This window comes from Arvicanthis niloticus, chromosome 17, assembly GCF_011762505.2.
Source record: "Arvicanthis niloticus isolate mArvNil1 chromosome 17, mArvNil1.pat.X, whole genome shotgun sequence".
Classification (NCBI taxonomy): Eukaryota; Metazoa; Chordata; class Mammalia; order Rodentia; family Muridae; genus Arvicanthis; species Arvicanthis niloticus.
In genome coordinates, this window is record NC_047674.1 from 40,872,585 (window position 1) to 40,896,664 (window position 24,080).

Consider the following 24,080-nt stretch of genomic DNA (forward strand, 5'->3'; position numbering starts at 1 on the left):
GTTCTACACTGTATTAACAAATACAATATCTTCTGTCTAGTCATAGTTTAAGCACTAACAATCTATTCTATATACTCACAAGTTAACCAATAACGTATTCCTAATGAAAGGCTGAGTTTTGTGGGGCAAAGTGAATGCCAGTATCACAAAATGAAATTATATATTCATGAATATGCTATTAAGCTAACATTTACCCAGGATAATATGACCTCTGGTTGATACAAATATCCTCCACTAACACTTATTTTGTGTTTATTTTTGGTTTCCTGTCAATGTTTATGGAAATAAACACATAATTAGACTTCAGGGCTATTTCATGTTTACTTTTCTTTAGTAACAGAAAACAATGTGGGAAAGGCAACATTCTTCTCTTCTAGTCAGCTTTTACAGCAGACTAGTAAAATATATGATATCTAAATTTCAAGGCAATTGAAGTTTGGGTCAAAGACATTAAATGTAATTTTTCACATTGTAACTCAAGATTTAAGAATGTATGTTTACAAGCATGTTGACTGTTTTTCAAGGCACAGCCAGTTCTGTGTCCTTGAGCACATTTGAATGGGGTTATTTATGGAAAGGAAAAGCATACTGGCTGTAAAAAAATTTTTTTAAAGAAACTAAAATAATTACAGTCGTTATTAAAAAAAAATGACATTTAACATCCGTAACCAATTTATGTCTTATCCAGTACCTTTTTTTCCTTCAACATTTAGTTAGCTGATCCTTTTTAGGCTTTAATATGTCAAATTGCGGTCCAAATGAAATTCCATCCTGTGCTGATAATGGATGTGTATAATAGCCACAAAGAGCTTTCATAAAGTATAATTTCACTGGTGCACTGCCATAATACATAACCAATTTAATTTGAAACCAAGCCAGGGGTGCAGTAATATATTTATACAACTAATATTGTTAAAATCTTAATTTCATCCTCTCTTGTTTTAAATTACAAGTTCCTTTAGAGGAAAATCCACTTACAAAAAGCTTAATGGTTTTTACTTTGGCCTTTCAATTGTGATAGATTTTTAAGTTTCCCCTTATCTTTCTACTTGAAGTATTACTGTAGGATGTGCATAGCCTATGAAAAATTTACAAATTATATTTCTTAATTTTATAATAGATACAATTTATAAGTGCTTAAACATTTACCATCTTAACCCTTATTTAATACATTATTATAAATACAGGTACCTGTAATATAAATTTACATACTATTTTGTAAATATACAAATCTCTCAAAAACAAATCATTTATGTTTCCTTCAGTATAGAATAAACTGTGTATTTCTAGGGGGTTGGAGATAGCTCAGAGTCTCCGCTGCCTGCTGTTGCTTTTTCACGGGGCATTGGTTCAATTACCAAAAAACATATGGATAGTTATGGTAACTATCCATAACTCCAGTCTTTGGGGACCCAAGTACCCTCTCTGGACCTCCACAGGCACTGCACACACATGCCACTCAGACATACATGTAGGCAAAACACTCATACACATAAAATAAAACTAAATAAATATATCTTTCTAGTAGTAAAAACATAGTTGCCAATATGAATATATAAGCTATTTATTCATTTATTCATTTATTTATTTATTATATTTCTTGTAATTTTAGGGCAAAATTCTTAAGATTACATTGCTATTGATGTATCTGATATTTCTGTGTATAAAGTTGCCTTTGTGTTGATGGTATCATTACTGGTATTGTGGTATGTTATTTGGATTCTGACAATTCTCTCAAAAATATGATTCCTTTATTGTCCATATCTTCCCAGGACCCATATAAAAATCATAACAGAGTTATTCTGACAATTATGTAAAGAAAACATAAAGTGCAGTAAAGGCTTCTAACAGTTGTAGTGGAGAGGGGACTTAATCAAGCAGTGTGGCTGGCTATTTTTGTTGGTGCTTTCAGGACACTCACATCACCGTTGACCATCATTATATGAACCCTTATCAAAACTAAAGAAACCTAGTGGTGAATGAAAGAATTCCAGCCTTAAAGAACAATGCAATCTAATAAATATGTATGTTTTAATGCTCTACTAAATGTAAATTTACCTTAAAATTGAATTTTTACTCTATGCAGCTTTTATTTGAGAATCTTATTTCAGTGACATTTAAAGCAAGATTCTCTGACAGGATTCTTCCTTTTTCAAATAGTGGCTAGCATTCAGAAGCTTCCTGCCGCATCTGTTCTAACCGACATCAACTTCCCAATGAAAGGCCGCAAAGGAATGGTAGATTGGGCAAGGAATTCAGAAGATCGCGTTGTGATTCCAAAAAGTATTTTCACTCCTGTGTCATCAAAAGGTAATAATGAGAAATAAGACAAGTTGTGAACCAAAAGCTTCTGTCAAGGTCACTTAGTAAACCATAAAGTAGAATTCGTAAGATTGAAAACTTTACAAACATGTTTATAATCTAATTTTGTAAATGTAGATAACACGTCCCTGGTCTCTAAATAAACAGATACTGAAGGAAAGGATTTATTAAAGTGAGTGAAAATAGAACCATATGCTATTGGCCTGAGCATGGTATGCTCATAATTCTCCTTTAACATATTCATTCCTAAATAAAGTGCATGGCCTTACACTTTAACTTCAGATGCTGAAATGTGACTGTCATTTCAATTCAAAGTCATTTTTCTTGTTTATGTCTCACCTTTTTTTTGTTTTTTTTTTTTTGCCTGTTTATCTCACCTTAAGGTGAATGTTTGTTTCCAGATTTTATTTTGATGTATCACACGTAAGAAAAAAAAAAAAAAAACCTAAATTCTACTAATGTTAATAAGTACCTTCTAATAGTAGCTTCAAAATGGGCATTGTGGTCTTAATTCTCACTTTAGTGATCCTTACCATAAAGCTACTGAAGATACATGGTTCTTTCCCCTCTACATCATTGGGAATTTAATTCCTTTAAATGGACATGAGGTGGTTTCTAATCTCAGCTTGGTGAAGGGAAAGACTGATCCTTGTGTAACACCATCACAAACACTATTGTCTAAAACTACCTGAGCAAGGTGGTATGGCTAACTTACCCTAGGTATGGTTAAAAACAACTTAATTTCTGCTACCTGGCTTTAAGTAGGAAAGTATTGGAATAACCTGGTGATTAATGGATTAAGGTTTTGTATGGTTGTATTTTATGTGGTTTTACTAATAGCTTTTCACTTTATTCTTTCTAGAATTAGATGAATCATCTGTTTTTGTTCTTGGAGCGGTCCTATACAAAAACTTAGACCTAATTTTGCCTACTTTGAGGTAAGCTACAAAGAAATAAGCTGTTGTAATCTTGGTAAGTTCTTTTAAATGTGATTATAGTTCATTCTACGAAATAGTCAAACTAGCTTTGGCAATATAAAGGGCTTTTTAAATAAAATAGAATAGAGCAATTTAATGAATAGGTTATTAGCATATTATGTATTTCAAAACAACTACAAAAGACAATTTTGGTGTCCAATTAAAGCTCTACTATTCTTTTGTTGCTAATCACGACTTGCCTGAAAATTAGAAAGGAAAAAAAAAAAAAAAACACCCTCTAATAGAATGGGTCATTGTAAAATTCATCTGTCTTCTCTGTTTTCCTTGTATTTAATAATACTTTTCACTGGCATTTTAAGAAATTAAAATATCATGGTAGCTGGAAAAACATGCTTCTGTACTTTATTTGCATAAGATCTCAGTTTGCTTCAAAATAAATTTTCAATTACAGTTACATTAAGAAAAGGTACTCTTCAATTAGAGACTATTTTGGAGAGAAATTCATCTATTTCTTTCCTCTCAGATACTAAAAAAAAAGACTTCAATTAATAATTCCACCAACATTCATCCCTGTGTTCTATTGTCTCACCCGCTTTATTAAAGTACATGGGGAATATCATTTGCATCTATTTGCATAGTGATCTTATTACTCAGAATGACTTACTTCCTGACAGCACTTCATTCTGGAGGACTGATACCAAGTTTTATTTTGGTTAACACAACCATACTTGCTCTGATCTCTTCCAGCATAGCCTCATAAATAAAGCCTTATGTTATTAGGGAGGAGAGCATGTGAATGATGTGTACAGTTTTATCAGAGGCATAACAAATGGTCTAATAAATAAAAACAAGCAGAGTTTAACCCAGCAGAAAAAGGCCTCCTAACAAGATAGAAGACACTAGTCATGATGCTTTGCAGACATTCTCTCTGCTCGCTATAAATATGAGAGATAAGCCACTATTGATGTGTGGTGTCTCCCAACCGAAGAAGCCCTTCCTTGGATGGAGCTGAGACTTGCTCAATTTCGATAGATTACAGTATTTTGAAACTAGTATGTTTATTCTAAGCCTTTCCACTGGCTCCATATGAAATACAGATAAAATATATTCATACCAGTAAAGGACAAAAGAAGAGAGGTTTCTTGAGATTAAAAAGTGCCCAGGTAAAATGAAAATTCTTATTTCCAAGAGAGTTCATTTTGTCACATTTATCATTGAAGAATTCTTGTCTAGACACTACCAGGTGACTTGTTTAATTTTTCTTGAACGTCTTAAAAGCTTCCAGAACTTCCCTAATTACTCAGTAATTTACTTCAACTGCCTTCAGCTCAACTTTAAATACAACCTCTTCATGGGTGATATTTATTTTCTTTACTGCTGAGGTCTACCTAGAATACAAAATAAATATTCAACCTAAAACCATAGAGTGCTTTACATGATTTTTTTTTGAGAAAGGCCAACAGAGCTGCATGGTTGATCCTGGTCTGTATAATATAATTAAATATTCTCACATTTACTGTGGGAGACTCATTGTTCCAAGTTTAAGAAATTCATGTAGTTTAGAAAAATGGAAATTTCTCTAGGATTATGACATTTTTGCAAGCAAGTAGGAAAGAAGGAAGAAAATGAAAAGAAAGAAAAGAAAACAAGAAAATCTTTCAACTTTTTAAATTTGTGGCAAAGATACTTGTTCCTTCTGATGGATAAATAGAGAGTAATGGGTTCATGATTAGTTATTAAAGAAACTGAACAGAGAATTATCTGGAAGGCCAGCTTCCTCATAACCCACTTGTGATACAAATGAATTTAGATACACCCTGGAGCAAGTTACTGCGTTGTTACATGTAAAATAAGGAAATTAATCTTAAATGTTTTGACTTCAAACATTGTCCTTTAGTGTAGAAGGTGACTGTGTTTTCTGGAGGCCAAAGATGTTAGTAACCTTGGGTAAGATGTATGTGACAAGTACAGAGTCACAGGCAGATAGAGAAACAGTTACTGTGTTTTGCTGCACATATGATAGAATGTACATAATGATAAATATTGCAGATTTTAAAATAACTGGAAGAAAGGAATTGGAATATTTTCTCCACAAAGTCTTGATTTTTAAAATGGTCAATATGCCGATTATTCTGTTGAAGCATTACATATATAAACAGTATTGAGGCATCTCCTATTACACATAAAGATGTATAATTAGGTCAAATTAGATTGTCTAGATGGTAAATAGTATATGTAGTTATTCAGTAAGTGACTGTAGGAGACACTTATGTGTCGTTCATTATCCAGAAATAAAGTTAGTAGAAAGCTCAGGATAAAATGCCTGCTGAAGTTCTTTGAATGGAAAACTGTGTTTAGGTATTTTTGTTTGTGGTTTTTGGCTTTGCTTCGGTTATTTAATATCTGAAATGTAGCAATATATTTCATATCTCCTAAGCACCCACAGTGCTATTTTTTCACCTTTGAAAAATTCTTTTAATGTTAGATGTGTTAGAAATGTTAGATAATGTGATAAAGTCTCAGGATTTTGTATTTTGGTACAATTACCTTCAAACAGAACCAGGAACTGTGAAAGATGAGAAGACATAGTGTTTCAAAGAAACATTAAGGAAGTTTTCTTCACCTAAGACCATAGGTTAAATTTGCATGTTACTTTTTAAATCTGCAGAAAGTTGAAACTACTTCTAAGTAGTTACTACTGCTTAGGTAGTTTTTCTCTTCTTGCCCCAATATGCATTCCACCATTCTTCAATCCTTGATTTTTATTTTGTTCCTTGACTACCTTTCCCCTTTAAAATTGAAAAATTTCATACCCGGTGAGATAGCTCAGCCTACTAGCCATCCTGATGACCTGAGTTTGAACCTCAAGACCACCATGATGGTATCAGAAGACTGATGCCTGACTTCTAATGGATGCTATGACATGTATGAACACACACACACAAACACACACACATGCACAACGAATACTTTTTTACAAAATTAAAAGATAAATTTAAGAGAATTTGAATTTTTCCTTCAAGTAAAAGAAGTATGCTCTACTTGAGTCTAAATTACACAGGTGCTGTTCTCTGCACCCCACTTTCATCCTTTTTAAAACAATTTCTTACAGCTGAAAGTTAGACAACCCACCTAAGAGTAGTGGTGGGCTGGTGTAATTCTATCATTCAAAATTCAAGGGCAGGAATATTCAGATCTTGAACCCACTCTGGGCTATGAATCAAAGAGAAAAAATAAAGCATATGTCTTCTTCTTTGACATTCCAGAAGGAGAGGACTACATATGGGCAGTCTTGGATAGCCCTGGTGTTGACAATCTGGCCTGATACAACCAAGGCCTAGGTTGGTTTGTTTGTTTGTTTGTTTGTTTGTTTTCCTTCTTTCAGACAAGGAGAGAGCCTAGAAAGTTAAGTCAGCTAGCCTAGACCACGGAGACAATTGAGGAAGCTGACAGAGCTGTACATAGTTGCTAGTCCATAACCAGCAATTCCTAAGTCTACAGACTGCCTATCTCAGAAACTGCTGTGGAAAGTTCCTGTCATGCTGTTATATTTTTAGAGGCCAATTTGGCAATGCCAAGAAATTGAGAACTGTATTTTCCTTGATGTAGTAATTCCACTTCTAAAAGAATTATCTTGAGAAAAACATGTTTAAGAAAAAAGAATAGTATATCCAAGCATATATGAAGCCACAGATTCTATGGACAATTGCAAACAATCATTTAACTGATCAGGTTCCAGGTTTTGTAAGGAACCCACCTTACTTCTGAGTGTACGAAGAGTGGTAAGGTGTAGGGAAATGAAATTATGTGTTTTATGTATTTTAATGTTGATATAAACGTGCAAGACAGCAAAAGGAGTCCAACTGAAATTTTATTAAATTCCATTTCACTAAAGTTTATTGATACTATTTTATTAAATTCCATTGTGGTATTAAAAAAAAAAAAAAGCAAAGAGCTACAGTGTTTTCACAACTCATGGACACCTATCTTTGAAAAAAGGAATTCAACACAAATGGGGAAAGAAATTATTTAAATATTAGTAAATGAGAAAAGAAATTATTTAAATATTAGTAGAAATAAAAGGAAAACAAAGAGGAAAAATTTTACCCCGCAGGCATTGGGAAACGATCCTGAAGAGTTAGCTTCCTCGAGAATGAATGTTCCATAGTCTCAAGTACTAAACTATGAACCACCCCGCTTCATCCTCTGTGCACAAAGGAATGTTTTCATTTTATGAGATTCTTAAGCTTTCTTTGTGCCCATCATGGAGACATTTGATATTAAAACTATCCTTGGTACCAAATTCACATGACTAATGGTATAAAATAATGTAGCATTACCTTATGCATAAAAGTCTAGGTTTCATTTAGCCAAGCTTTTTAAGATGGAATTTGCTTCCTCAACCATTATCATTTTTGAGACTCTAAATTCACGTGTTAGAAAAGCAAACTTGAAATCAAGTCTATCACCCACTCCACCAAGACTGCAGCTTCCAAACTTGAATTTCCAATTTGTAACTATGAAACAAGAAAGCTCTCATCTAATTTTGACTTAGTTTATATATCAAGAATCATGTACCTTTTCTGATGTGTGTGTATGGGTGTTCTGCCTGCATGGATAGCTGTGTACCATGTGTGTACATAGTACTTGTGGAAGGTAAAAGGAAACTTTAGATACCCTGGGACTAGGGTTATAGATGGTTGTGAGTCACCTTGTGTGAATTTACATTGAACCCTGGTCTTCTGGTAGAGCATTCAGTGATCTTAACTGATGAACTATCTGTCATTATTTCTTTAAAATTCTTTAATTTTTTTGCTTTTACAGTCCAGTTGTTATCCCCCTCCTGGTCTGTCCTCTGACTGTTTCTCATCCCATCCCTCCTCTCCTCTCTCCAAGAGTATGTCCCCACTCTCCACCCCCACCTCACTAGACCACCCCTCTCCCTGGAGCCTCAAGTCTCTTGAGAATTCGGTGCATCTTCTCTCCCTGAGGCCAGACCAAGCAGTCCTCTACTGTCTACATATCGAGGGGCTCAGATCAGCTAATGCATGCTGCTTGGTTGGTGGCTCAGTGCCTGAGAGATCTCGGGGGTCCAAGTTAGTTGAAAGTACTGGTCTTCCAATAGGGTTGCCCTCCTCCTCAGCTTTTTCCAGCTTTTCCCTAAAAGCAAACACATACATAGCATCCTGATGAAGTCTTTTGGTTACCAGACTATGGCAAATCTCCTATTGTGTTTTGATTCATCTAAAGTGGGAAGCCTTATTTAAACAAATTTGTAAAGCTGTCATCTTTGAACCTACATGAATGATAATTCTAAAAATAAAAACTGACTTCAGGAATTTCAGTAACTGTCAATCAGCACTTATGTACTTTTTCATATTATTCTGTGCTTTCCTTTGTGTGTGTTGTCTATTTTACTGTCCCCTCCACCTTTTTTAAAATAACACTACATTAAAACTTTTGTGGTAAAAAACATAGCAAAATTTTTCCACATAACTATTAACCATCTCCACCTGTCATCTTACTGCTCTCTGGGATTTCTTTATTGAAATATTGAAGCACTACTCTCTGTGTCTCCTTCAGTTTTATAAAAGAGTTTAAGAATTGGTGTTAGGTTTTTGTTTTTTCTGTTGTTTTGCTTTTTTAAAGTTTCTACAGTGCAAACATGTGGTTTTGAAATTTTGTAGTTGATATGGCTTAAGAATTATTATTTCTAATCCAATATCCTTACTAGACCCATATTTTAAAATACTATATCTGTAACATATCTGTGTATATATATATATATATATATATATATATATATATATATATATATGTAATTATAGTACATAAACCTATAAGCATAGGTCTTTGCAAATTTTGATTGCTCCATGATTTAGTCTTTGAAGACTATACACATCTAAATATTAACCTGTTTGATCCAGGATACATTATTTATTGGCATGGAATTAATTTATCATAGAAATTTTGGACATCATTTATTCTGTGGTCAGATGAAATAGTTCCTCTCTGATTTATGCTTTTTTTTACTTAGACACCATTCCTTTTAAAAATATATACAATTAAGTGCTTTTAGTTGTATTGATATTATAGAATATATCTATTAGTTTTGTTGATTTTTATCTTTTCAGTTATATTTTTCCTATATATGTGTATATCATATATAGTACATTATGTACTAATATGTATCCAATCCTATTCTAACATTTATTTGGGTTTTTATTTCCTTGAGTTATAAAGTTGTGGATTTTTTATTTGAGATTTTTCTTCTCTTATGTTTATCATTCTAAAATTAACTCTTCATACTGTTCTCACTGCATCTCATAAGTGTGGCTTGTGTATTATTTTTATTTACCTTAAATAATTTTCTACTATCTCTTGTGATTCATCCTTAACCTGCTAGTTGTTTGAATATGCATTAACTTTTTACATACTTGAGAAATGTCTTGTTTTACAGTTTCAGCTATTGATATGATTTCAATCATATTTTCCATTGTATTATGACCAGTAACAGTCCCTCACAGGTAGTTTATTATGGAGAATTCTCAATGAACACTTAGAAAATCTGTGCTCTTCTGAAGTTGCCTTGGGTGGGCTATCTATGTCTGTTAGGAACAGTTGGTCTACATGCTATTCATATATTCTTGTTCCTCTTTCATCTTTTTCTGCCCATTATTCAAATGGAGTGTGAGAGTTTTGATTATTCTCTACTTCTCCTTATAATTCTTTTAATATTTGCCTTGTGTATCCGTGTCTTCTACTCTGAGGAGCACATGCATTTATGATTGCCATATCTAACCTGTGCATTGAGTTGTTTGTCTTTATTGGATGGTCTCCTTCCTCTTGTGATAGTTTTCAACCATATAGCTACCTGATCTGGCATTACTATAGCTAAGACTTCTTTCTTTGGCTTATTGTTTTTTTTTAATGTTTTCTATTAAAATATGCAAATCATATTGAAAAAGTTTCTTATATACATCCGTGTTGCATTTTAATCACCTTTCATCCTGTCTTTAAGAATAAGTTGACTCACCTTTTGATGAATACCAGTGCAAATCTCAAGGACAGAGAAGAACTTTATTACTTTAGTCATGAAATCCACTTGGCTGTAAGATTTGCTTTCTTAGCAATGTATACCACTGTGCAGCCAGCCAGGAAGCATTAGGAGATCACAAAGCCTGACGTGGCATATCAGGAGCCAGCTATTCACTTATGCAAATTATAATAAATTGATGGAATAAATTAAAGTGAACTTTGTGCAATATATACATTTTATATAAAAAATAAAATAAAGGGAGCCACTGCACAATGTATGTCTGCATATTTTTTTCTTTATTAGCCATTTTCCTATGATATTGGCATTACATTTTAAATAAACTTAGTAAAATGTTTGGGTTTTTTGGGGGGGGGTGGTTGGATGTTCCACAAAATATTCAAACCTGTTTTGATCATGGAAACATACAAGATGTAATGAGGATGTAAATGGCAGTAATCATCCTTACCCTCCTTGAGTTTAGAATCCTATGGAAGGAAGCATGTAATTGTAATCCTATGGAAGGAAGCATGCTTGTCTGCTGGATGCTATAATAAACCTCAATGCATGTTCCTGTGTGATGTATAGAGCAAGGGAATAGCCATATAAATGAGACAAGTATACCTATTAACATAATTGGATGCACACAATTTTTTTCAAATAAATTCCAAATATACTATAATACCCAGACTGCATCAAAGCTGTAACACAGATACCCTTCTCTACGGTACTTTTACAGCAGACCATCACCTGAGTGACTGTGGAGCCTGACTAAGCTAATGCTTTGTACAGGGCTGGGGGTTCATCTTTGCTTTCTTTGTCACTGATCATCACCCCATTGATCACTAGTTCAATTACTTACATAGAATGAAAAAGATGCAAATATATCCCTAGTGACAAATAATTTACCATCTCTCTGTGTTTACACTCACTTCCCCCTGTGGGAAAATATAATATGCTAATGCTATGTTTTTGTTGCTTTTGTTTTCTTCTCACCCAATTTTCTAACACACTGAATGCCTCCTTGGGCATTTACAAATATTTAAAATTTCATTGTTTGAAGTACTAAATGTAGGAGAAATAGGTTAAAATAGTATTTTGTACACAGTATACTTCTAGTCCCTCTGCTAAAAATCACTCTAGCATTCGTTTGTGGTGAAATTCTGCATAAAATAGCATTGCAGAAAGAAAAGTTACCATAAATAGAGAAAAATCTGATTTTCCCCATTAATTAATTTAGTTATTCATTTTTACATCCTGATTACGTACCCACTCCTGGTACACCCTCACGCAGTCCTATCCCACCTCCCCTTTTTCTCTGTGAAGGTAGCTTCCCCACCCCATCCCACCCCACCCCACCCCACCCTACCCCATTCTACCTCTGTATTCCTCTACCTTGGCCCATCAAGTCTCTGTAGGATTAGTGAACATCCTCTCCCACTGAGACAAACATGGTAACCTAGTTAGGGGTAGAGATTCCAGAGACAGACAACAGTTTGGGAGATACCCCCAGTCCAGTTGTTGGGAGACCCACATGAAGATTGATCTGCACATCTGAGATATATATGCCAGGGGTCTTGGTCCAGCCCTTGTATGTTCTTTGGCTGATGGCTCAGTCTCTGAGATCCCCCAAGGCTCTAGTATTTTGACTTTGTTGGTCTTCCTATGGAGTTCCTTTCCTCTTTAGGTTCCCCAATCCTTCCCCCAACACTTCCATAAAAGTCTCTGACCTTTGTCTAGTGTTTGGCTGTGGGTTTCTGCATTTGCTTTAGTCAGAGCTGGGTGGGATCTCTCAGAAGACAATTATGCTAGGCTTCTCTTTGCAAACATAACAGAGTATCATTAATCATGTCAGGAATTAATTCTTGCCCATGTTGGGCTGGTTATTGGTTGGCGATTCTGTCAGTCTCTGCTCCATCTTTGTCCCTACCATTTCTATTAGGAAAAAAGTCTGATGTTTTAACTTTTCATAATTCTAGGGCTCCAAAAATGTAGCCTTCAGAAATCAGAGTGACTTATAAAGTAATAACATGCCTTTACCACATGAGCAAGCAGTTTTCAGGTATTTATGCAAGATATTAAAATATGTGTACAGGTAAAGTATATATCACAATTATTCCTAAGAGTCACCTGTGAATATCTATAAATGCTAACATAACAAAAATGATTCAAAGTTATTTAATTGGTGAATAGATAAATTATAGCATAGCTGGCCTGTGAAATTACACAATTACAATTTTTTAAAAATATACTGAGAAACCAAACACAAAATCTGTATGTAATATGCTAGGAAACTGAAATTTACAGTGATTGCACATCTATGATTATCATGGCAAATGTAGGATAATCTACAATGGAGTACAAGGACACTGCTTAGAATCAGAGAGAAGGGATCAGATTTGCTGGATGGTAGTGCTTGCATAATAGTATAGAGCAGCATTAAAGTATATGATTAGGTTAGGTGACCTTTAAATGATACCTTGAAAAACAAATATGAGTTTTTAAAATATGAACTTATTCCTGACATTTATATAAAAATTTTCTAAAATGGGATCTGCCTATCAGGATATCAAATTATTTATTTCAAACCATCAATGAGGCATAAATATGCTTATTTCTTCAAAATGTTAAAAACAGTGAAAATTTTAAATCTATAGTGAATAATCTATACTATTTAAATAGTTTAGATTAAAATCTATATACTATTTATTTAGTTACATATATTTACATTTCTTTACAATTTTCTAATTATGTATATGATTACATGGAAAGTTTTTGTGAGTGAATGTCTCCTAGCAAACTCTTCCAGGAGAGACACGTTTCACAGTAGCGGACATGGTATTGAAGTTCTGCATGCTTTCATCCTATCTCACATGCCAGTTTTAAATCATACATTTTGGAGAAGTTTAAAAAAAGTGCCAAGACAGCACTTGGCAAGAAGAATATTTCGTCTTCTGGAGAATAATACTGTGAGGTCTTCCTTGAGATAAATGAATTATACTCATTCAAAGATTGCCTGACGTTTCAATTTATGGTCTATTCCTTCCTGTGACTGAATTGGACGTGAGGACTTGGAAAGTTGCCTGTATTGTTGTTGCTTTCCTCTATTCTGCATATAATATGATTAAATGCCTTTTGTTCTTCCCAGAACTCCTACACTCTGAGAAGGTTTGTTCATAAGAGTCAATTGTATTTTTCAGGGAATATTATGCTTGTATCTATGCTTTTACTGGGGATTCATTGCTTAATGTCATCTCAACAGGTACCAGAGCATCATGAATCAAAGTTTTTATCAATGATTTCTCTTTTTAATCGTTATTATTCTGTTTCAGAAATTATACTGTCGTCAATTCCAAAATCATCGTGGTCACAATCAGGCCTGAACCTAAAACAACTGACTCATTTTTGGAGATAGAGCTAGCTCACTTGGCGAATGTAAGTCTCACACCCTTTACACCGTGCTTCTTACAGATTTACCCTTGAATGAAGTTTATAATCACTCTTTTAATCGATGAAACTACATTTTTCATTTTTATAGTCACAAATGACCTTGTTTTTTTATGAACATGTATAGAAGCAGACAGCCATATAATTCTATGCATTCATTCATGACAAAGCTGCTCAGTCTATCCAAGAGAATAATTGGTAAATTAATGTATCTGTGCATTCACGTTTACTAAATACTTGTTACATCTCGGAAACAAAATACAAATAAGAATTTATTTTACGCAATAGGAAAAAGTAATACAGATTTAAACCTCATTTGCAGTCAAATCTATAAAAATTACTTCCAAAGAGAAGAGTTGACTTAAAGAATATTGAGATGTTTTAACACAGAAGGTAGTAAGACTAGAGAGAAGGCTTGGTGGTTTAAAGCACTGGCTGATCTCCCAGAGGATTTAGATTAAATTCCCAGCACTATATGGTCACTCGAAATGATAAGTAACTCAAGTTTCAAGTCCACCTTGGCTACAAGGAATCCATATGGTGTACAAACATATATGCGCTCAAAACACCCATAAATGTAAGGTAAAAAATTTAAACCTGATTTAACCTATATAGTGTGACATGGAAAAGCACTAATACTTTCACTTAATCTTAATACCTTACTTAACCCTTACTTTTTTATAAAAAATTGTTAAAATTCCCCAGGTGCTCTAGCAATCTAAATTGCCCATACCTAGATAACAAGAGCCCTTCCCTAGATCATTGCATCTTGTAATTGCATGTTACTCAGTCTGGTAAAATGTAAAATTACTTTCTATACTTTTTACATTTAATTAAATAATTAAATCAGTAATGAATTCGGCCAAGGAAAGTGGTTCCTATCAAGATTGTCCTGATAAAGTTATTTCCAGTTTTGTATTTAAAAGGGCTATCACCTATTTGCATGTATTTAGTTTTTTATTTTCCTTTGCAATGTTTATATGATGTCAAATTTTGTATTAAAGTAAACAAAAAGTAAGGGCTGGGAGATAGCTTATTGCTTAAAAGCACTGGCTGGTCTTCCTGAGGTCCTGAGTTCAATTTCCTGCACCTCCACAGTGACTAACATTTATAATAATATATGATTCTTTCTTGTGGTGTGCACAAGGAGAGCATTCTTATGATCTTAAAAAATAAATGAGTAAATAAACAAAAAGAAAAAAGTGATTGAATTGATTTCTCAAGTTTATGTATTTATTTAGTGAATAAGAGAATTTTCATTCACATCCCTTGGGCTACAAAACTCACATGCTTCTGCTATTGTGTAATTTCTGGTTTCCCCAGAAATTGGCCTTTAGTTTTAGAGAAAAAGATAATCATCTTTCTTGTGAACTACATTATCATAAGTTGCCCCAGGCTTTGAGACTGTTTAATGAAACTGCAAATCTTTCTGCAATGACTTTCCTATATTATAATTAATATTTAAACTATTACATCTTTTCTGCTTTTGACACCATGTGAGCAGGCTGATGACTTATTCTCAGTATCTTCTTCCTCATTACCTTACTCTACTGAAAATGGGGGGGGGGGGAAACACACTTGCTTTTCAGTAAGAAACTTATTTATTCATGTATTCAAGGTTCTCTGAGATTTATCTGTTTCTCTATTGTTGTTCTGGTTTCTTGTGAACACGTCTGTGTAGTCACAGGAAGTCGTGCAAAGCAGTGAGAGATATTATTTGCAGTATGATTCTAGGACTGCCAAAAGACATAGCACAAAAGTAGACTATGTAGCTTGCTTCTTATGTAAAATCTCTTAGAGAAATTTATTCTGATAAACTGAAAAAGAAAAAAAATGGAAAACCGATTTCAAGGGAACTGACTTTACTATTTACTTTTCTCATCCCTATGAACAAACATCTCATGTGATAATGTCAATGAGGAGTTATTTCTTTTTGCCTGTTTTAGAGAGTTTGGGCCACATAATTGCCCATGTGCTTGGGCAGAATCCTGTGAGAGTGATGTTAGAGTCAAAACTATTCTCCTATCTTGGTGGAAAGGAAGCCAAGAGAGACACTAGATGGCATCTCTAACTTTCAGAGGCACATTGACCCATTTCGTCCTCCTAGGTCTCAACTCTTGAAGGTTCCACATTTCCCCATCAGCTCACCTACATAGCGATAAATAAACTCTTGATGGGCATGTCATATTCAAACTGTAACACAGTCTCATAACTTTACTAAAGTTCATTTAAAAAAATGAAGATGCTTATTATTTGCATCAAACGTTCCTGAAAATACATATTTGTTGGTTGACTTTTTTAAAAAATAAAATAAACCATATATAAAAAAATAATGGTCTGTGTATGAGAAACAGAGTAGATTGTAAACAGTATTTAGTATGCATCAACTAGATGCTGTACTCGTGTGTCAGCACAGAAGTATGTTATGACAATGATCGTAAGTCACTTAGAATTAATTCAGTGGGTTTTTTTTTTAATGTTTTAAGTAATTGAATTGATCAGGCTCAACTCCCAATTTTTTCTCATTGCAAACTATCCATATTGAAGGAAATGTAAACAAATATATTGAGGAATTGAGGCAGGGAGAGATAGAAGGCTATAAAGCTTATAAGGGGTCATGCCTTATGTTATGTCCTGCTGACCTACAGTTTTGATGAGATCCTGCTTTCAAACATGACATCAACTAGCCTCTATGAATGAGTTCCTCTCTGGACAATTCTTTGCTTTCTTCACCTAAAATGTGCACCACATTGTTTGTGCAGTATCTTTAGCCCTTTGGGGTTATTGTTTTGAATTTTTAACACTTATTACATTTACATTTATATTATCAACAAAATTTGATTTTGAAAGCCATTTTATTCTTCACTGAAGGAAGAAATATTTGACTGATTTACTGAATATCTTGATATTTATTGCCAGTCATATACTGGCATTCCATACACAGATAATAGATTGCTTCTGTTAAGGAGATAATAAAATAACCTAAGCTGAAATAGTGAGTCTCAGCTAGAATGTAACAAAATGCATTTTAATATGAACACTGAGACAAAAATAAACTAAAGCTTCATCATTTTATACATACATCTGCATACCCATTGATTTCCTTTGCAATTGAACTACTTTGGATATAAGAAACTTGTAATGACAAATCTGTCTATATTTACCTGTTTTCTTATGGGAAAAGTATCTTCTGCACTTTTCTGAGTTAAAGAATAACAACTTGCAAATGGCACATGCTTCATACGTCATGTGAATAAAATAGAAAGATGGAAATTAAAAGTTTTAGTGGGTCTAGGGAAGAAGCCCATTAACATTTTGTAAATGAAATCTGTCCTTTTAAAAAGCTTTTTCACAAATAGCATTTATAGTATGTTAAATGTAATGAGGCCCCTGGGAGTCCTCAGGACTAAGAAATAGAATATGGAACGGTGCCATTGCAAATGATATTTAGCAAAGTCAATTGCAGCTCTAACTAGCAAAGTCATTAATGAGCAGTACGCCATTCTCAGTTCACTTTCTCTGTGTTAAAGTTTCTCTCTCATGAGCTATAACAGTATAGTTTCTGATGCTTAATGCTTAGACACAGCAATTGCTTGCTTTTAAGCATTATCAATGTTGCTTTCCCAGAAAAAGGACTTTGTATTATAGATGACTGTTGTCATTTCAGGATTTTTTACATGTAAACTTTTGGGATTCTGTGATATGTTTGTAAAGTTTTAAAATGTTTTGAAAATAATTATTGAGGTTTAAATAAGGACAGTCGCTTGCATCTGTGTATATACACAAATACATACACACATACTCACTCTGAGTGTTCTTTGGATAATAATCTAGACCTGCTGTGTCTTTCCAAGGTAGATGACACCCTCATTTTAAAAGACGAATTAGAAGAAAGTAAATGCATTGTGGCTCTGTCATGTATATCAAATTCGCAAGGCTGAAATTTTACTTTTTTCCATATAAAATCTAGTTATGTAATTCTTTCTGTTAAGATGCCTAAATCGTACTGTTTTTTAATCTAATCATGTCAAAAAAAAGTAAGAACAAAACAAACAAATAAACAAAAAACAACAAAAGAAATGTACTGTAGGGTAGGGTGCTTCTTCTTCTTTCAAGGTTGAAAGGCATCAGCATCATGGGAATTATCTGTAGTTCCTGAAGTAGCTAGCTGTATGTGAAATTTATCATGGGAATTTGGACTTGTGAGTTTTACCTTCTTTGCCATATTTTCTCATGACAACCCACCAAACTAAACAAACGATAAAATTTGATATATGAGTACGAATGAAAATTGATCAGAAGTCATATTATTTGCATTACATCACAGAAGAAATATGGTAGAAATGTTCAGTGCTCTTCGCCATCAATAAGGATAAGAAACAATGCAACTTAATTCTAGCATGCATCAGTATTTTCGTGATTATCAAAAGCAATAAAGTATTGAAAGTCATTTCCTAAAGCTGTGGAAACTGGACTCTGTGCACCTCTGGTTTTCACAAGCTGTACTTTTTCAACTGTTGTTCTATCCTAACTTTTGTCTTTTTGGAAGCAATTTCTATTATTTTGCCTGCTTAACGCTCTTGTTGATTATTTTGCTGGAGCATCTTGAAGTGCTAACTAGACAAGGAGACAGATGTTCTGCCAATAGCTAAATGCGAGAGGAGAATCGTTCTCTGGTTACTTCTCTGGTTATATTCTCAATTGCTCAGCACGAGCAAGGATCCTCCTCATATTTCTCAGCTTATTTTTATCTCCATCATCTATTTGATATTTTCAAAAATATTTTAGAATAATTGTCCTATTGTTGAAGCAAAGATCAGCAAATTTTTTTTCAGTGAAGGAGCAGAGAGTAAATATTTCATACATGGGAATCTAATTATTTTTGTCATATGTACTCAATTATGCTATCATATTTTGAAATCAGCCACAGAAAATATATAGATATTTATATCTAGATATATAAATAAAATTTATAAATAGATATGCTGCTATCCTGGTAAAATTTTATTTATAAAAATGACTACTAGGCCAAATTCAGCTTCCGTGTGGTAAGCAGAATAAAGGACATTTTAAAACCTCCAGCCCATACTCTCCTAAAGCCTATTCTGTTGTATTACATCTCAGATGGGACATTTACATGCATGTATATCCAAAAATGTGTTTTCCATGTGTGGCACATGTGTGGTACGTGTATGCTCAACATACAGGCTGTAATGTGATTAAAGGTAAGGTTGGGGAATTGTTATAGACCTTCTAAATAGGTAGAGTTTAATTAAACGACTATTGAATGCAAAGAACTTGCCCTTGCTATAGTTGGAGAATGCAGTTTAAGAATGTGTCAGCTTGTCACTGCTAGCATTGAAGGTGAAGGAGACAGGCTACAGTCCAATGGCTGTAGGCTCAGAAGCTAATACCCATATTTGGTTGATAACTAGGAAATGGAACATCAGTTCTACAACTGAAAGGAACTGTGGGTGGGCTCATCCACATCCTTTAGAAAGGAATGCAGGCCTACCAGCATTTTGACTTCAACCATTTAAATTCTTAAGCAGAACCCTGTCCTGATTGAGTTTTGTCAACTTGGCACAATTTAGAATTATTTGGGAAGAGGGATTTTAGTTAAGAAAATGCCTCCATAAGATTACCTCCAGGTAATCAGGGCATTTTCTCCATTAATGATTAATGTGGCAGGGCCCAGCTCAGTGCGGGTGGTTCACCCCTAGGCAAGTGATCCTGAGTCGTATAAAAAGCAGGCTAAGCAAGCCATGAAGAGCAAGTCAGTAAGCAGTGTTTCTCTATAACCTCTGCTTCAGTTTTTGTATCTAATTTCCTGCCCTGAGTTCCTGCTCTGACTTCTTGTCATGAAAGACTGTAACCTGTGCGGTGAAATAAACTCTCTCTTCTCTAAGATGTTTTTATTCATTCTGTTTCTCAGAGTGATAGAAACCAAGCTAAAAACAAACAGAAAAGCCAACAGGAATGCTCCACACTTTTGACCTGCACAAACTGTGATTTCCTAAATTTGTGTTGCTCTGAGATGCTCTGTTTGTGGTAATTTGTTATAACAGCAATAGGAAGATAAAAAAAAGCCTGCATTGGAGTTGTGTTCCTCAAACAATTATAAGATGGAGGTGGTCAAGACTATCATTATGAATCAACTAGACTTAAGCACACTACATTTTTTTTCTATGAAAATCACCTGCCTAAGGGATTGTGTCTTGCCTTGGCTACTGTGTTAGCACTGTAAACACCTGATGGAAGCAATCATCAGCAGGGAGAAGAATAGTCAATGTGAGATGGCAGTGGGACAATATAGAAAACAGAAGGATGGCATGAGACAACACCACCTAGACAGCAGGAGGTGACATGCACAAGATGCTAGAGTGAGCCTGAAATCTGTAGTTAGGCTACATCCCCAAAACAACTTAGTACAACTTCTCTAAGGGCTGTGGATTGACTGTAGATGTGCAAGTCATCTCTGCCCATTCTTATCTCTGCTACAATTTCATGTAGTTCTTATTAGGACATATATTCTTGAATATAAACGGAAATAAACCTAGCTTAATGCTATATGGAATCTACCTAAGTGTTTGTTTACTTATTTAAGTTACATGCTATTTTAAATGAGAGGAAATACGTGGGCTGTTTCAGCACTAGAAGATCCTTGGTTTGCTGAAAGACATACTAAAATGTACTCAGTTATTACTGTGAACAATGTAATCACCTGTGGGTAAGAAACTCTGAGATGGGTGTATGTAGACAATGAATTTATTTTAAGGCTACACATAAAAAGTTATGACCATAGATCTACCTTTTAATGCTTCCCATGTGACGAACCATATTTATGAGGAAATAATGAACAGTCAGGTTAATGATATCTCTCTGAACTTAGAAAAGAGTGCTGTTTTTCTATCTAAATTCTGTCATCCGCTTAATATGCGCAGTGTAAACATACAGCAAAGCAACATCAAATATGTGCTCACTCCATTTCTTTGGTTTAACTGGTCCTCAATATGATGCTTTCAACAGGAGCCTTCTAAATCTATGGAAATATTCTGAGTCTTTGAAGTTCTATGAATAAAAGTATAGCGCTGTATAAAAGTATAGCATTGTATATATAGTAATGAGCACTGTATATCTAGTAACATGTAGTTTATATAGTAATGAGGTTTTTAAGATTCTAGATAAATAACAAATTCCTTCTGTCACAGCGAGAGACAGAGACAGTGAGAGAGACATAGAGAGAAACAGAGTGTGTTAAACCTCAATTTAACTTTCTAATATCACTAAAAATTTATGATATGGAGTACTACTTACCATCACTTAGAGAACAGGTTGAGAATATTCCATCTATTCATTTTGGTTGAATTATATGTATTTTCTAATTAAAGTATAATTTAATGGTCTTTCTATGTCGTTCCACCCCACTCAAACTTAGTCCAAATTAACTGCCACTTCTTCTTTTACTTCTACTTTACACATGTACATATAAACAAATAAATATATAAATTCAACATTACTAAGATTTCATGGTGGTCACTTCCCTATCATAGCTAAAAATCACAAACTTCTACTCCTCTGGCTCTTACGATCTTTTCTTCTCCTCCTCAGAAGTGTTCCATAAGGCTTAAGTGTAGGGGTTGTACTGATGGGAGGTGAGAGCTACGTTTCTCTCTGGCTATAACGATAAGTATTTAGAATGAAATTAGGAATTATATTACTTTAAGAAAGAATGTTTTCCTCTTGAGTTCTCTGACCTCTTCAGCAACAGGTAGCTGCCTAAGCTTTACTTACTGTACCTCCTAATGAGACTAAACTTACCAAATCTAGACTATCGTGTTTGTGTGTGTGTGTACATGTGTGTGTGCCTTTGTGTGTGTATGCATATGTGTGTGAAGAATTCATTGTGCATGGCACCAGACAATGTGACAGAAGTATTGCTATAGAGCCTCTGAGTATATAGTATTATTCAATAGTATTATTCAAGAGCATATTCTCTGTCAGCTTTATTGGAATTTGGGAGAAAAAGAGTACAGGAAGCTCTAAATGTCAGAATCTGCCTGGAGAAGAAAAATGCACAGGAGGGAGAGAGAAAGTCAAGTGTTTTGTGGTATAGATAAATTTGTCATCACACAAGGGGTTGAGGAATAAAGTAAGAGAAAGAGCCTCATGACCATCGGGATACTCAGGCTCTGGGTTTGGTTAGTACCCAAACAAGGGAGCTATAGAAAAGGAGAGAAGAAATGCTTTTGGAGTTAGAACTCAGAAACCACACCATCATAGCAGTGAAGTTCTGTACACAACTGCAATGAGGAAGGATTTTCTTTGTATACACGCCCACACTTCATAAGGAGACTGTTATTCCCTAACATGCCTTCAGGAGTATCAGTTCTGACAATTTTCTGTAATCTTTTAATATTGTGGGATATTTAAATTTTATGTCTCTACCAAGGCTAAATGGATGAATCATATCTCATTCTTTTGATTGAAACTTGTACAAATTAGTCGTAGTAGTAATAGTAGTAGCAGCAGTAGTTTGATTTATTTTGTTTTGTTATTGGATACAGGGATTCTCTGTGTAGTTCTGGCTGTCCTGGAACTCATACTGTAGACCAGGCTAGCCTCAAAGTCAAAGATCCTCTTCTCTGTCTTCCAAAACCATTGCTATTTGTATAATAGCAATGGTTTACCAGGACAAAGTACCTTTTTCCATGAGACTGTTAAAGGACTCAATAAAGCCCTGGATCCTCCATTATTTCTAGTGGTATTTTAAATTTTCAGATGAACATTTTTGATGCTTCTTTCTGCCTTGACCATGACATTATGAATCTAAGATGAATGATTATGGCACACCCTCCTTTGTAAGTTGGTGTGTAACAGGGAAATAAGAGGAGAGAACCGCAATGTGAGGTTAGGTCATCCTCAGTGCCCTGCAAGCCTGCTAATTGTCTGACTAGGTACCTATCAAGGCTTACTTATCTTTTTATATTTTGTTTTTATTTTTCATATTATGGAATATTTTAATAGAATTAAATTATATTTCTGAAAATAAAACAAACCTGGCCTTTCAAACAGCATTCTTTTTCTTTCTGTAATGCTAAATTTACCAGTTCACTGATTTTAGAAGTGACAATAGCAATTATGATAAGGCTGGTATTAACTTCTTAGATAACTTTCCCCTATTAAGTAGAGATAATACCTTACTTTGGAAAGAAAATAGCTAGAAGAACAAGACATTTAACTTAATTGCTATGGACACTCAGAAAGAAGGGTTCTATCCTAAAATGTTCTAGTATGTTATCGCTCCCCATATTACATGTGACCAGCATATTTTTCTAACTATGAACCATATATTTTATTTTTAATTGGCAAATAATGATGATGTACATTTACGGGTTGCAAAGTGATGTAATGATGCATGTGTACTATCTGAAAGGATTAAATAATGCTAATTAACACATCTATTATCCAAAAGAAGTTTTATTTAGACAGGAAAAAATGAATTTTAGTGATCTATTGCCCAGAATTGTGACTATAGTAAATTATAATAAACTGTCTGTCTCCAAATTGCTAAATGAATAGACACCAAATTTAAATTGTCTTCATTTTACTTCTTTAAAAATTATTAGTATGCTTGGATATGCCATGGCACATGTGTGGACTTCAGAGATCAAATTTTTGGAGACATGCCATTCCATTTTTACTTGGGTTCTTAAGTAAAGGCTATTAAAAAGATGGGTTCTGCATCTCACACGGTATGTTTTTTATGTCATTTGCCCAGTGTGTGCCTTCTTCTAGATCTTGTACATGCAGTTCTACATACAACTTCATGATCATATGCCATATCAATATCTAAAAACTACATCCTGCCCCTATGTTAGCTTTTAGTAACACAATGAGTCTCAGGTTACCTTCAGACACTCCAAAGTGCCTCTCCATCTGAGCCAGTGTCTCCAACCAGTTCGAGACAGCCTTGGTGCTTTCCATGAAAGCAATGAATAAGGTTCCAGCCATTACTTGTGCCCAAAACATTTTTTTCCTCACAACCTAATTTTGTAAGGTTTGTGGTAGGCTTCCTTGAGCCCTTTCTCTGGCCTCGAGAGTTAGATGTACTTAAAGGATTACATTGGGGGAAAGAATCTAATTATGAATACCACTGTAGAACCATTTCACTGTATAAGAGGATGTCAAGTCCTCTGTACACAGAAAAGGAAAGAAAGAATAAATCAAACGAGACACATTGACCATGCTGATTGTATGCAATACTGCAAAACAAATGCATGTTTTTATTGGTGTTAAAACAGTGGAAAATCTGAAAGGAAATAGTGAAGGCACTT

General features: G+C 34.3%; 1 protein-coding gene across 3 annotated transcripts in view; it reads left to right on the plus strand.

The window, feature by feature from the left end:
* Adgrb3 (adhesion G protein-coupled receptor B3) overlaps positions 1-24,080 on the plus strand; it is a 676,641-nt gene that overhangs the window by 354,660 nt on the left and 297,901 nt on the right. For all 3 annotated transcript variants that reach the window (XM_076915135.1, XM_034521545.2, XM_076915134.1), the window contains exons 13-15: positions 2,161-2,310; positions 3,185-3,260; positions 13,629-13,731. In XM_076915135.1, coding sequence (XP_076771250.1) covers positions 2,161-2,310; positions 3,185-3,260; positions 13,629-13,731 — 329 coding nt within the window. The remainder of the gene's footprint in view (positions 1-2,160; positions 2,311-3,184; positions 3,261-13,628; positions 13,732-24,080) is intronic.